Source organism: Falco rusticolus, chromosome 13, assembly GCF_015220075.1.
Source record: "Falco rusticolus isolate bFalRus1 chromosome 13, bFalRus1.pri, whole genome shotgun sequence".
Taxonomy (NCBI): Eukaryota; Metazoa; Chordata; class Aves; order Falconiformes; family Falconidae; genus Falco; species Falco rusticolus.
In genome coordinates this window covers 24646568-24662328 of record NC_051199.1, presented here as the reverse complement: position 1 = coordinate 24662328, position 15761 = coordinate 24646568, and the positions used below count along the sequence as shown (strand labels likewise).

Genomic DNA, 15761 nt, shown 5'->3' with positions numbered 1-15761 from the left:
GGGGCTGCCAAAGCTCTGCACTCCTGCCTGCTCTCGGGCGGCTGTGACCTGGCTACAAACCTCCCTGGTGCTGCGAAGCCCCTGCTGCAGGGACAGGGCACAGCTCGCACCCAGCCCGCTGGGAGAGGACCCAAACCATAAACCAGGGGCTCTGTCTGCTCACAGGTTTTCCACAAGTTCCCAGGGCTTCTTCTCAGCACTGTCTTGGGGGCCAGTGCTCTCTGGGGAGCGCTCCCCCACTCCACCTTCCAGCTGTACTAACCCCCTTACTCCTACAGCTGTACCCCCGAGAGCACAGGGGAGCTGCAGGGCGAGGTAAATGGCACGGCGGTTTTAAAGGGCTCTGTCTGAATGGAGGGAGCAGGAATCTGCAAGCAAATGCAGAGCGAGCCCAGGGGGGTGTTGAACAACGTGAAAACAGAAGGATGAGAACAAGCAGTTTCCCCAACAAGCATTTCTCTTGCTGTCCTCTGTGAGCTTCGCGGGGCGGGTATCATCAGCAGGAGAAAGCTCTGCCCCAGCTCCGCCATCCGTGTGCTTCACAGGGCTGCTCTGCAGGGAGGACGCTGGGTGCTCTCCTGGGAGACTGACTACAGAATTTTTGCTTTTTTGCCAGAAAACACCCTGATTTGAGAGTTACAGAGCTCCCAGCTGGACCTGGGGACAGTGACAAGCCCGTGGCCCTCATAACGCTTGGGGCCCCCCAAGCACAGCCACAGTTCGAGGTGGAGCCCTGAGGCCAGGTTCACGGCTGCCCCGGCTAGAGCTGAACAGACCCAAAAGCAGAGCTCGCTGCCCCCTCAAGCTGTGCCTACCTGCCCTGCTGGGGTATCTGCCGGGACCCTGCACCTCCCCTTCCCTGCTAAAGGAGCATGGAGTGTTGCAGATGAAGTGGATCCAGCAGGTGATGGGAGCAAACTGCTCTTGGAGGCATTCTTGCAGGTCTAATGCCTTTGATTCTGGAATAAACCACCTCCAGCTCGCCTGGGAGCTTCCCTCTGACACTAGCGTGCAGGTTTTGTCCGAGCTGGAACTGCTCAAGGCACACGGCTGAGAAGGTGACTGATGGGGTGCGAGCATGAGAGGCATACCTGATATTGTCACGAGGACATTAAGGCCCTCGAGTACGTCCATCTGTTGAAATCGCCGTCTGTTGATAAGGTTGTAGACCTTCCCCTGCCCACTTCGATCCAGCAGCATCAGGCCGTTTTCCGTGCCCACCAGCAGATTCACACCTGAAGAGGAGAGCGCAATGGGCACCAGGAGCCACGGCTGTGCCCGCGGACGACACCCGGAGCTGCCTCTGCTGCCACCCAGAGAGCGACTGATCCCAGCGTCGGCTGGATCTTCCCACCAAGGGTCACCCTTACAGCACAGGGACTCGAGGACATTGCCTTTGCCCGGGATGGAGAAGGGGCCAGCCAGCGGCAGGGGCTCGGTTTCACCAGCCCCAGGCTCGGGGAGCTCTGCCGGGAGCATGCCGAGGGCTCACCCCATAAAGCGGCACAGAGTATCTCCGAGTTGAAGCGCTTCTTGTATTTCCGTATCTCCGGGGTGTCACTGTGGGGACGGATGTTGGTGGGGTTAACGTTCACCACCGAGATCTTCCGGGCTTCGTTCAGCTTGGCCTGCTCCTGTCTGAGCAGCTCGCTGGTGAACAGGGCTTGCAAGGAAACACAACAAAACAGGGAGGTGTGATGGATTGACTCTCCTGTCACTTCTTTTTGGGGACAGGATGACCATACTTGCTTTAATTCCTGATGGGGGAAGGCACCACTACGTTACAAGCTACTAGTTGGGAGAGGGATCATCAGGGTTTTCTCGTGGGTTGGAACCAACGCCAAAGCTGCCAGCAGGTGATGCCTCCAGCCCTGCCTACCGCGCTGGGCAGCCTGCCTACATCCAGCCACTTTCAACAACTCTGGAGCAGCTGCCAGCTTTTTGGAGCGATTGCCACCTGGTTCTGCCAGTAACATTTCTCCCAGCTGCACAGGTAGGTGGGTGGGTGGATTGCTGCTGCTCCAGGCTTTCTCCCTGACCTTTCTGGTGGCATTTCACTTGGTGGGGAGAAGAAGCTGGATGGAAACTGGAAAGCACAAGGCTGCTGACACGAGCAATGTGCAGACAAGGGCAAGTGAAACGTGGAAGACATTCAGTGGGGTTATCCAGGCTCCACAACCCGGTTTCCATGAAGCCCTCCCCTCCTAAACCTGCCACATTGTCTCCTACCAGTAGCAGATGACTCTTCGTCCTCATCTTCATCTTCATCAGTAGGTGAGGTCTGATACACTCTGGTGTCCACAAATGGGGTAAAAGAGGCTTTGGTGCTACTTCCCATACCATACTGGAAAATAAACAGCGAAGAGAGCTCAGAGCACAGAAAAAACCAATCATTTTGTGCGTGTGTGTACATGTCAGAGTTTCTAATTGCGCAGGCACAGTGCCTGCCCCTGCGGTGCCCTTTCCGAGCCCTCTGTGAACATTTGCTCCTCCTTCCCCATAACTAATCAGGAAAAACATTACACTGGATTTGTGAGTGTCCACGAGCAACAGAAAGCGAGAGGAGCAGGACTCGGCTCTGCCCTCCTCGCAGGCAGAAGCACAGCCCAGCCATGAGACCGGTTAGCGGAGAAGCCGCAGGGCCAGAGGCAAAAGTCAGTGCAGGTAAAAAACAACTTGTCTGCATCTAACACACCTGCCTTAAAAAGCCCGCTCTGGGGGCCGGGCAGGCGAGGGTTTGCTTTTCCCACTGGCCCACCGTGCAGCCAAGGTTGGCAGGACGCTGGGAGCCCCAGGAAGGCAGCTGACAGGCACCCATGACCCACCAGAGTAATTCAGGGAGCTGGGAAAGGTGGGACCGTTGCTTTCCTTGTGCCAAAGCCAGACGCTAACTAGCACAGTCCAAACAAAGATTTTATTCGAACAAGTCGTGGAAATCTGTTTTAGGACCTGTAAAGCAGGAGAGCTCATGCAGCCGTAATATCACTCTGCTTTTACTGCCTGTTATCTAGGAGTTTGTTGGGCTAAGCCCAAAATATCGGTGCCCCTGGGAAAGTAGGAAAAGTCAGCTCTCTAGGAAAAGGAAAACACCTGTTTTTCATTCTGCTAGGCTGTTATCGCTGATCTTCACACCTACTGCTGAGACAGGACCCAGCAACGCTCGACTACGTCTGGCTGCTCCAGTTTTGGGAGGATCTTTAAGCGGTGGAGGTGGGGAAGGCTCGGGGTGAGCTGTGCAGTGCTTTAGGGAGGGCATTTCAACAGGGGGTGCCTGAAGATGCCTCGGATACTCAGGCTCATCAGAGGGCATCCCTGACATCGCTGCATCCCCTGCACCCCCCGGTCTGGTCTTCAGCACACCTCACGGGGCTAACACGTACGGTTGCTTGCCATTTCAGTGAAGTGTTTTAAATTGTCTGCAGCATCTCAGGTGGGACTGCAGACAGGGCCACTTCTAAGGTGCCAAAACTTAACCTGAAGGTATTCGCAGGGAACATCAGGGCCAACACTTTGCCAAGGGCATTTGGGGAGGAACAAACCGCAACATCGCGTTGCTTTCTTTTTAAAGCCATTGCTTTGTTAAGGCAGAAAATGAGGTTAAGACCTTCTCCCAGGCAAAAGGAAATCCTTGCCTTGAGAGTTGAAGTGATGTGATTTTCCCCACTTGTCAAGAAGCTTATTTTTCCTGCTCCAGTATTCACCCAGGCTGTGCTCTATGTATGAGCTCCGTTAAGAGCTGTAACAGCAGCAAACCCCAAGTCACGCTGCAGCAGCAGCACTGCTTACGTTTTTCTTCCTCAGGACATCTTCCTTCCCTGAAATAAATCTTCCTCAGCTTCCATGTCACCGAGCCACCAGAGCCCAGGCTGCTCCCCATGCACATCACTGCCACAGCCCCGGTGCTGACAAGTGCCCCGGGAAGGTGTGCCATAGGGAATGCCACCACCCCGGCACATCCGTACCCAAACGGGGCTGGGCTCGGACCTGCCCTCCAGCGGGCCACAAAAAGATTTAGGGGCAAAAAAACCCATCGGTTGTGGGAGCACCCTTGTGGCTTGGGACTTTCCAAGCAATCTGGAGCTGGCATCCATGGGTGAGCAGGCATCCATGCCCTGCGCCTGCCAAAACCAGGCTGCACATCCCGCCTCCCTCCTGTCTCTATTCCCCTGACAGCCCACCGGTTTCCATAGAAACGGGATGGATTTCCAAAAAGTACATGGTAACCGAGACCCATGGAAGGAGTTAACAGCCTGCGGCAGGGACGGCTGCAGGAACAGACACCCGTTTACATACACAGTATGGCCGTATTTGTGTGCGCATGTCAGATACACTTGCTACTTTGTGCTTCTTTCATACCCAAGAAACAACACATTTTTTTCCCTGTGCTGGATGTCTTTTCCATAAAACACCAACAATTCAAGAAAGCGAAAAATTTTAGCATTTACAGGGATGCTTTCCAGCTGTGAGCCAGGCGCTTTCCGACAAATGAATTACAAAGAGACCCCTCATCCCAATGCACCGAGCAGTTCTTTTCTTTGCTCAGATTTAGCTATTCTCCTAAGAAGCTGGCATTTTAATAACTTCCAAGTCTGTTATTTAAATACTAAGGCCTCATCTTCCCTCAGGTCCTGTTCAACTGCCTATAAACCTCCACGGTGGCTTACAGACAGCATCAAGCTGCAGGGTGAGGTTGTGCTTGCTCTCTTCCTTTTGCTCGCAGCACCATGAGTCACCTGGAAGCCTGCGAACTAAATCCCCAAGTTTCCACTTACACCCACTCCCGGCTCAGCCCTAAAAATGCAGTTTTAGAAATGGAAAAGATCTTCTTGGTTGGTATTCTAAAAATGCATATATTTAAAGCCAACCCTTGCCTGCATTTAAGCAGTCCCAGGATGACCGTGGAAGGTGTCACTTCGAGGATCAACTCGCTCATCGCCGCTTTTAAAGGCAACGAGGAAATGGGTAAAACCTTGAGGTCAAGTCACGCACCATCTGTTCTTACATTTTATCAATGCCCAATTCCAAGCAATTTCTGGTTTTATACTGGTAGTAAAAGTACACCATAAAATGAGTATACCCTTTCTATGAGAGAGAATATGATGACAGAAGTTTTGATGTATAACCAACAAAATGACAAGAAAAAACTAAATTAAATAGTTTGTTTAGCACCAAATGGCTTGACTTCTCGTGGGGAAACAGAGAACCGTGCCTGGTTCCCATAGCTGGTGATGGTAAGCAGGACACAACAATTGTCTTATTTCTAAGACTTTTTACACCTTATACAATGTTAATGTTCTATCATGTCCCTGTAAAACCGCTACCAGGAGGGAATACTTTGCCATGACAGGAAACACACAATTTTAAAGATGTGCAGATTTTTTTCTAGTCTGAAGAACCATCCAGAGTTCTGTTGGCTTTGTTTCTTGCTAACCTTCTGAGTCACATCAAGTATCAGGGATTGCACAGGTGGAAGTTGGGCCCGGCTGAAATCAATGGCATCGCTGGCTCTCGTAACTGCCTTGTATTTCCAAGTACAAAAAAAAGATGGGGCTTTCACATCATTTAGCAGCGTTCAAGCCATCGCCACCGAAATTCCAGCTGGTGGGCATGACAGGAGACCTAATATAGACCCATACAACAATAAGCCACCAGATTCCCTTGCATCTCCACTACACTCATCCACGAGGACCAGAAACAGAGACAGAGACAAGAAAGCCAGGGAGGAAAGCAGGAAAACCCCCTTCACGGGGCAGAGATGTTAATACTTGTTTAAAGCGATGCAAAGGAGAAAAGAGGAGCCCCCCACCACCTACTTCAGGCACCGAGTCCATGTCCTGCGCATGCGTGGAGACTCGCCCCAGGGCCTCGGTCGGCGTGCCTGCAGGCGAGTGGCTTTGCTGCACCAGGTCAGGCAGATTGATGTGACCTGCAAAGCCATTGCTGGCTGTGTGGCCAGAACGCTTTTTTTCACCAGAGGTCTGCAGAGACACAAGGCATGAGGAAGAAAGAGAAGGGGGGGGGGGGGGGGGGGGGAGGGGAAGAGAAAAAGAAGAGAAAAAAAAATCCAAACAAACCAAGTCGTTGCTAGTCCCCCAGTTCCCAGAGCAAGCACAGGAGAAGGACCCTCTCTCTTTCCATCCCCATGCAATCGGGCAAAGCAGCAAACCCATCCCCCCACACCCAGGAGAAATAAAGACAGGATTAATCACAACAGTCAATGCGAGTAATTAGCCACATTACAGCGAGAGAAGCCTGATCACTGTGTTTTGAGACAAGGAACGTAGGACGATTCCGCTCTTGCCACCATGGGTGCAAACCCCATGGCCAGCTCTCTTCCCACATGACTACTGGCCACCAGCGATGGCAGAATCTGACTCCTTGATCAGCGTTAGCCTGAACAGCTTTGCACAGCTACGCCAGTGAGTAGCCTGACTGCAAATGCCAACACAGCCCCATGCATGTTTTCTGTAACCAAACCAGCAGTGAACAGCTGCAGCATCGGCAGGACATTGGCAGCACAACTGGCATCTCGCTCTGTGCACAAGGTTCCCGGGGCTTCCCGGGGGCTCCCTTCCACCCCATCCCCACCTCGTGCAAGGCAAGTGCTGGGAAGCTTCTCCCTTCCCCACTTACCATTTTGAGATTTTTGCCATTTTGATGAATCTCACCTACCTGGAGCACATCGATGAGGCTGTCACAGAGACTTGCCCATTAGTGGAAAACTCCCTCTGAACAGGCTCACCAAAGTCTCTGACCAGTCCTGACAAGATCTATCTTTTGACTGCTCACTACCATCACCCTCAACCACCTTGCCATCCCGCCAAAGAGCAAAAAGCCCTTTGCCAAAGCCCGCTGACCTCAGTGGGACTGTCCCCTGATGGCCACAGCGGTGGTGGGGAGCAGACAGCGAGCACCCAGCACAAGGCTGCACTGGGGCTTTCTTATCGTGCTCCCTCCTCCCGAAGGCACCTCCCAGCTGCTTGTCTTGCCCGTGGCTTTTGAACCCTTCTGGCTTTCTCATACGGCCTTGGTGGCACAACACGTGTTCTACAGTAGTGCTGCTTAACACCAAGCTGCTTTCAGAAACGGCTGCCTGTTACAGCAGCGACTTGTTTTCCCAGTCAACCACATCAGCCTCCCTGCTACAAGGATGCTCAGAGGGCTGCCCAGGCTGCGGGGGTCCCGGCTGCAATCAGCTCCACGCCAGTGAGGGGTGAGGTGAGCTGTGTGTTGCTGCCCACCTCCAAAACTCGTGGAGAAAGGCAGCAAATGTGCTGCAACTTCTTTTGCTAACTACTCCTTCTCTCTCAAAGTTGCGTTCATTTTTTTCCCCTTCATATGTGAACATTTTACATGAACGGAATTAAGACTTACCATGCTGCTCAAGTCTAGTTTGCATTTGACCTGAACATCCCTCCTTTATGACTGCTCACTCCAAACTCCCCTCCCTCCTCCTCCTCTCCCATCCACTGCCTTTACATGCTGCCAGGAGAGTGACTCCCCTATTTTACTAACTGCCCTGCCAGAGCCCCCTGCACCTAACCAGGAGACCTGCTACCCGCCTGCGCCTCCAGCAGCATCACCAGCCCATTCCAGCAACCGGGAAACCGAGAAACATGGGGCAGATGTTCCACAGCCAACTGAACGTGCCTGCTCTGCCTCACCCAGGACTGCTCCCACCGCAGCCTTACCTCTGCAGCGCTGGAGTGCGGGATGGGGGCTCGCATCCGCGGGGGATGCCCCGTGTCCCCGCAGCCGGCTCGCTGGGTGAGCACAGGACCTGCTAAAAGCCTCCAAATGCTCTACAAACACCTCACGCCTCTGACAGTGACACGGTGGAAAAGGTCGGGAAGAAGAGGGGAAACTTTGGGCCAGGTTCCAAGTGTATTAACTAAATGCCGTAAATTGAAGATAACTTCTGTCGCCTGGAGCTACTGTGGGATTATGGTAGTCATTTGTATCAGCATCCTCCCTGCCGTGCCCTGGCATTACTATTCACTGCTGTTTGTAGTTCTGAGAAACATTTGCACTTGTCACATTTGCTCCGAGTGTAAATTGTATTAACGAGAGCGCTAACGAGCACAATTTACTCAGTCATTTTGTGTTCCGGACACACAGCACTGTTAGTTTTTGTGCTTACATGGGCAAAACCTCCTGAAGATGCTCCATGGAAATATTTGTTTTACAACTTACCTCCCTCACCATTAAAGTCCCTTCCCTTGAAATATTGCTAAACGTATCTGCGTGGGAAGTCTCTAGCCCGTGGGTTGTCACCATTCCCAGGTTGTACGGCTCATTGCTTCCAGGAATTCCTGTTGGTCTGGGGACAGAATGGAGCAACATTAATGATGATTATTTCCTTTGCTAAGCTACATGGAAAAGCCTCTAATACAGTATTATTTCAGTAAGGGTAAGGCTTTGTATCTCACAGGAAAAAAAAATTAGAAAATAAATCCACTTAAATATACGGAGAAATTACGTATGTTGCCAGAAATACAGGACCGGGGTCAGGCTGATCCACTGCAGATACAGCACAGAGACCAACCTGAAAGGCCTTTCACATCCCAAGGTATCCCGAGAGGAGCATTGACAAACAGGGAACGAGGAGCTGCAGTCCCGCTCTACCTTACATCATTTTTTCTGCTTAAGAAAGTTTAATAATTCACTCCCTTTATTCCCCATCTCAAGCCCTGAACAGGGAACAGTACATAAGAGCATCCGATGACAAAAGATGACCAGGGAGGGGATGGGGTCTGGAGGAGGTGCAGGCAGGAGTACAAGTTGTCTCCTGTAGCTCTCCGCTGTCTTCCAGCTGAAAACGGAGCCCTGACCCGTGATGCTGCCTTGAGTTTATTTCTGGGCTCCTGTCTCAAGAGAGAGGCTGGAATTTATTCTCACACACATTAAATTTTAGGAGTGCCTGAGAGCGGCTGTCACAGGTGGTGAGCAGCCACCGTTACTTTACTATGGCTCTTGGCAGACCAGCTGCTTAAATATAATTCCAACAAAACCAAAAGCAAATGGCAAAGTGCCTCTGGATTACCCAGCCCTGCCCACGCGCTGGAGAATGCCAAGGGTGGTTATGAAGATGTTGCTGATGAGACCCCTTACTTTGCATCCAAAAGCCATACAGACCGGTTGCTTTCCACCGGGATGAAGCAATCCACCCTTTAGCACGTCACCCCCGTGCCCACCCACTTGTCGATGCCCGGAGGCTCCCGAGAGAGCCGGGCAGTGTGAAAAGCCAAAGCAAGCCTGCGTTGGTCAAGGGGGTTACAGGTCCAACGAAAGATGTGAGCCCCAGGGACCCTAAGGAGGGACTGGCTCGATGACGGATCCTCACCTACATCCTATCAAACGATGGGACAGGCATCACCAAAGCGCTCCGAACAGCGTGCTGTACTTCTGCCGCACCTTTCATGTGAGGAGCTCACACCTGCCTACCATCGCTTTTCAACACCGCCCATCTGACTGCTGCATATTCACAGCCACCCTTCTGTCTCCTGACTTTCTCCAACAAATTCCAAGAGCTCTCATTCTTCTTCTGCTGCTGGAAGGAAGCTCCAGCCCCGGAGCCTGGCACTCTGCGTAACGTGGACCCCCTAGCTCTCCTTGCCTGCCGCTCCATGCCCCACCACTATGAAGCCAGATACACCTGGATCCACTATCACTCGTTTAGCAGGAAGAATGGCAATGAACTGACTAAAATGCAAATAATCCCTCAAAGCCTTCTCACAACTCCCCTGTGAATTCAAAGGGGCAGGAGCCAGGCCCCACGGCCAGGCAGAGCCCCCCGAGTGCCCGTGCGGTGCTGGTGCTGCAGAGCACGGGGTGGGGAGCCCAGGCAGGGATGCTCCGCGGGCGAGCTCGGCGTGGTGGCAGCTGTTTTGTGCCTGTTGTAGCTATGCTGCCCTCCTCCCTCATCCAGAGATACTCAACAGCACGTATGTCCCATGACCTGTAATGGGGACACTCCAGTACAACCTGATGACTTTGTTTCAATGTTTTAGCCCAGCACATTTTGCTGCCTGCACAGTGACTATGCTAGGACAAAAACCGAATAGAAAGATTCAGAATTTTTCTAATCCTGGCTCTACCAGTTGGCATTGGGCAGGCCACCGGGTACTGTATGTCAGCACAGCTCAATTTGGGGCAAGACCAGGCTCAAGAGCAGGCAGAGCTTCAGCATGCCAACCCCACGGGCAGGACTCAAGGTGTGGATGAGGTCAGGCACGTCCACCCCGGCCAAACACCCGCCTTGCTCATCAGCAGGACCAGGTCCATCAGCCTGGAGTCCAAGTTCACTGAATGTGCAGTGGAAATAGTTCAGTTTTGCCCGTTAAATATCTCTAGTTTGGACCAGGAAAAAGGCTCATCTGAGTACATTACCCCTTGCAACCGTGACACTGTTCCCAACACCAGCCACCAAACACGCTGTGAACACGCCCCATATCACAGCTACCGCTCCTCCAGACCAAGACACACCGCGGTTTCACGGTTTGCTCCCCTGAAAGAAAGTGCTTCTTACATAAGTCGTGGGATGTCACTGACAGGCACAGTCCCATCATGTGTCTCATTTTCCCCATCCTCCTCCTCCTCTTCGCTGCTTTCTGACTCCTCGCTGGAGGAGGAGTAGTCCGTCACCTTCTTCAGAGGGCGATTGGTTTCTTCAATGCGCAGCTCCCTCAACTCTTTGGCTAAGGCCGTCAGATCCTAAGGGGGATGGGGGCAAGAAAACAAGAAAGCGATGGCTATTATATTTAAAGCGAGGAGAACGTCACATACATCTCTTCAAAAGCCAATGCTAACAGCACGAGCAACAAGAAAGAGCTTTACAGAGTCATTACAAACATGAGACGAACGTTAAGACAATGTTTGTAGCATGTAGCATTTATTAAACAAAACAAAACTGATTTACGCTCACTGAAAAATCAATAGCCAACCTCTTCTTTTTCTGTTTGGAACGTGTATGTGCATATATATACACACACTTATATGTATATACACGACAAAATTATATTTGTTGGAAAAGGTGAAGTTCAGTCACCATCATAGTAAACTGGAAAACAATGTCATTTCAAAGATTGGCTCGGAGAATTTCTCCTGCAGGGTTTTCTCTTCTTTCAGACTTCTCAAAGAGACCCCGTAACTGTATTTATTCTGTAATAAATGCATTTGGGAAGGAAGCAATGACAGCGTCTCCCATGGAGTGGTGCAATCCCCACGTCAAGAGCTGCTTCCGTGGTGAGTCTCCGCTGTCGGGTGGCTGCCGAGAGGCGGTGAGGAGCACGAGGAGAAGCGCCCAGCTCAGCCAGACTTTGGAGTCACAGCTCTGAGTCAGCCACATGATAATAAATAAATAAATAATAAAAAAAATTTCCCTCAGCGGGACCCATTAAGCACTTTATGTGAAATGTGGCAGCCTACAAGCTAAGGGGGAAAAAAACAAAAAAGCCTTGAAACAAGAAAAAAATGATAGGAGCAGTCCCAAAGCCTAGTAATAATTTTTCAGTTTACCATGACTTTGATGAGGTCTCAGACCCGACAGTCATATAAAATAGACACTGCTATTTCAAAACAAGGAACATGGCAGGCACCGTGTAGAAAAGAGACTTTTTGTTATCTTACATGCTTTTATAGCAATGCAGGGGGAAGCAGTAGGGCAGAAAAGCATGAGAGCTCGAATTAGAATGGGTTAGAGAACTCTGTTGCACAAGACATGCACATGACGAACAAAGCATCGCAATTGTCAGTCTTACCATTTCTCCCTATATTAGTGACCGAGGTAGGCATCAGCGCATTCGGTCAGAGATAAAGGATTAGGGAGAAAGAAACTCATTGAAAAAGACTAAATTCCACAATTGTCTTACGGCCATACTCTCATTTACTGCACTTCCAGTTTACCGTTCCAGCAGGGCGACTACAGCAATATTAATTACGGTTGCAAAGGAAAGCTCTTAAAATCTATCCCGTCGACACGTGAAGAAAAGGATGGAAAACCTCTATGGCTGAGATGCAAACCCGGTTTATTTTTTAACCGTGAAGCAGGAATATTTTGCAAGCCGTTTGTACTGTGGTTATTGCTGACCCACACCCCCCGGCGGGCTCCCACCGGCGGACAGCCCCACATTCTGCTCCCAGGTCTGCCCTGCCCGGCCTCTGACGGAGGGGAGATGCGCCCATGGGTGTCAGAGCACTTTGCATCAGACCCATAAATGTTGGTATGCCAAAAAAAAGCTTTTTTTTTTTTAAAAAAAGAAAAAGATCAATACCTGCTTCCTAGCAGGTACCTGTGATGGGTATTACATATCCCTCTCCAGATGCTCTCTGTACCTTTAAAGAAGGACTCTTTATCATGATTAAAGAGAGAATGTGGTATTTCAAGAGTTTATTTTTGATGCCAACACGTTTGGGATTGAAATACAGTCAAATCTGCAGTCACGACAACTAATTATTTTAATTAGCGCTGTAGCAGCTTCTATGATGTGATTGCGTTTTTTCCTAAATAAGAATCAATGACAATTTCAACAGCTTAACAATGCTTTTTCCATTTAAGAGTATATAAAATATGCTCTTCATTGAGCACTTGCCTTGGAGTTGGATTAGAGCCTTCTCAACTTTAAAAAAGACTTCAGGACTGTGTAAGAGTCTTTTAAAATTGCAGCTGGACTTGCTGCAGCGTGGGGCTAGGACCGAACCCTTCCCTATCACAGGGATGGACCGTGAAAATTACTTCTGGTTCGCACCTTCCATTTCTAACATGCTTCAAGGCACCCCACCAGCCTTCTCTGGTCGTCACTAGAAGACAGTCAAGTGTTTTCAACCCCAGCTTAAATAGTTTTTAATAACTAATTTGGAAATTATAACAGCAATAACACTCCCAGACAGTATCATATTCATATGACAGTTAAGTCATATTCCCTAGTTATAGCTTGGCCTCGGGATGGTTGATTCTTTGATGCTATCGTTTTCTCTAAATAACGAGCACTTTGTAGGATTAAATGGCTTCGCTGAGTTGCTCTTGGACCAAAAACAATCTGACAACTAGAAAGAAAGTGCTCTGTAGTTCCATGTGTTTGAACATTTGAAACGTTACTACTAAGGGTGACATAACACATAAGTTAGCAGTATCAGTGCTCTTTAATTACTTTTAATTACAAAAACTTCTTTAGATTTAATATTTGCTGGAATCAGACTGGTTTCCAACAATCACGTAGCTCATTGACCTTGAATTTAGCACACACGCTGCCTCTATTTAGACACTGATTTATGTGCTTTTTTCTTAACAAAGCACCACATTAAACAAAATGCTTTGCTCATGTTTTATCCAAGAGAACAAGTTAACTAACTGGCACACCCTCCTTCTTTCATATCTTCTATTTTTAGAGGAAAGAGGCTGCAGCAGAGGCTGCCAACAGCGGTGCTTCCCATTGCAGCCCCGCAGGCACCAGTATCGGCAGCATGTGCACAGCGATGCACGTGTGAGGCAGGTGAAATGCTACATCAGGAGTGTTTGTCTTTTCCCATAATCATTTAAACATTCACTGCTGCCAGATGCATGTGCATTTAAAATATTACCATACGGTGAAAAAGGTGTCATTTAGGTTTCTTATTTTTTTAAGAGGATGGACAGAGTAGCATCGCCCATTGACATGCGAGACGGCTCTGCTGACTCTGGCTTTGCAGCTGATGGTCTGGTCCCTGAGAATTAATTACCCACGGTATTCCACCACTCTGTTTTCCTCTATTTGCCAAGGCCTTTATCCAAATTTAGGTTAAAACGCATTTCAAACAGTGCTCGATGGCCCCACTGAAATCAGCGGGCAGCCGGGGGCTGTCGCTGCGAGCAGAATGCGGTGAGCGGTGCAGGCTGCCCGCAACACCTCCACTGGCACCAGCAACCTCCGCTCTCGCTCCTCCTGCAAACACACCGAACAGGGCAGCACCGTTTGCTCCGTGTATGGACGCTGGGCTGCTGCCTGCCACGGCCGCCACGCGAGTGGCACGGCCAGGGGGTCTCAGGCAGCCCACGGCTGAGCAGAACACAGCGGTGCTGCTGCTCCCCTCCCCGCCGGCACGCTCCCTACGCTGCAACGCAATCGTTCGGTCGCCCGTCTGACCCGAGATTGCATCGCCGCCTTTTTCAATGTCAGCACCAAGAAAACCCGGTTTGACATTAAGTGCTATCTCGTCAACCTTGCATAGGCATGACCCACTGAGAAAAGATATCACTAACCTCATCTATAGCTTTCTTATAGCTCTGTGGGTAAAGGAAGAATAATCAGCATCAGAGGAAACAGATCGGGACAGGAAAAAGCCAGAGGAAGGGCAAGCAGGTTAGAAATAAAATTAGAATTGTTAGCTCAACGCTGTGGAGTGTAGAGAAGAAAAACAACATCAACAAAACATTAATACACATTAAAAAAGAGCAGCAGTGGAAATTCATTTCGTTATTAGGCCAACACTGCAGTTTTCAAATACAAATGTCAACAGCATTAAACATGGAGAAAACATTTTGGATGAGATTTTGCTCAGAATAAAAAAGCGGGAGCGTACAGAGACCGCTACCGGGTTTGGGTTTAAGCTGTGAAGGCTGTCGGGGGCCGGTCGCCCAGCCTTCCCGAGCAGAGCATCCCTCCGCTGGGCTGCTGCGGGGGGACATGCACCACGGAACACAACAATGTGCCATCGGCAACCACCGTGCCCAAGCTAGCAAAGCTCTTAAGCATCTGCTTCATGTGAAAACACAGGCTTAAGCGCTTTCCCCTAGACTTGGGCTCCTGATAAAAACCCATGCACTCTCTTAAGCATTCAGTTCTCCCACGGGCTCTCGCCGTACTGCTGCTCTGCAGTCTCGCTGCTGGAAGAGCAACAGTACTTAGCCACTTTCTCGGGGTCCCCGCGGCTGTGCTACCGCACCGAAGGGAAACATGGCCAAGCCGGCTGGCAACATTCCCCTGGGAAATAATTTAAGACTCACAGCGGGTCGGCTTGGTCGCGTCACGTCCCTGTTGTCTTCCTGCTTTACCTTGGCGGGCTCATGGGAGAGCACAGGGGACCCTTCGGGCTTGGCGTTCCCTGGGCAAAAGGCAAGCGGAGAGAGTGGGAATTAAAATGCTGAAAGCTGTCGCTCCATCCTGTCGCCTGGGACAGGTGGGCGTGGGGGTTTCATCATCATTTTCCTTCTGTTGTCTCGAAAAGCCCTCCTGCTCCTCTGTGCTTGACTGTCACTGCAACAAGTCTCCATCAATACAGCAACAGAAGCCACAATCCAGCCCGGCCCCCACTGACAGCTGCCCTCTCGCAGCGTTACTGCCCTTTTTTCTACTCAAGAAACAAATTCACTTTGCTAAAGAGCAGGGCGTGTGATAAATTAAAAGCTCTGCAGCATCTGACATTGCTAGGACATTATTTGTCACAGGCTTCCTCATTAGTAAAAACAAAACTATACCAAAAAGGACAACTGGTGATAAACCCCTTTTACTGTCTACCTGGAGCGATGATTTCAACAACAGACACGTCATCTTACGGCCAAGCCATAAAAAATTCAAAGCATGGAGGCAACATTTGTTTTAATGTGCTTCAGCCCTGGGGATTTATACTGCGAGGCTGCGCCAGAAATGCAGATGGATTGGTTGTATGTGCTTTAGCAACTCCTACTGCTATTAAATGGGGAATGGAGCATCTTTCAGAGTGGCTCTAGGATGAGAGGAAACAATTTGGCTAGGAACATAAACCCAGTGTCAGCACGGCTGCCTGGC

At 50.2% G+C, this 15761-nt stretch overlaps 1 protein-coding gene across 9 annotated transcripts in view; it reads right to left on the bottom strand.

The window, feature by feature from the left end:
- Positions 1-15761, bottom strand: part of TNIK (TRAF2 and NCK interacting kinase) — a 163284-nt gene that overhangs the window by 8284 nt on the left and 139239 nt on the right. For 4 of the 9 annotated variants that reach the window (XM_037406718.1, XM_037406722.1, XM_037406719.1 and 1 more), the window contains 9 exons: positions 14981-15078; positions 14237-14260; positions 11760-11768; positions 10529-10713; positions 8194-8320; positions 5814-5978; positions 2230-2344; positions 1493-1663; positions 1092-1235 (listed from right to left, as the gene is read on the bottom strand). In XM_037406718.1, the coding sequence (XP_037262615.1) occupies positions 1092-1235; positions 1493-1663; positions 2230-2344; positions 5814-5978; positions 8194-8320; positions 10529-10713; positions 11760-11768; positions 14237-14260; positions 14981-15078 (1038 nt within the window). The remainder of the gene's footprint in view (positions 1-1091; positions 1236-1492; positions 1664-2229; positions 2345-5813; positions 5979-8193; positions 8321-10528; positions 10714-11759; positions 11769-14236; positions 14261-14980; positions 15079-15761) is intronic. The other 5 variants (XM_037406720.1, XM_037406723.1, XM_037406721.1 and 2 more) reach the window with 3 other exon arrangements.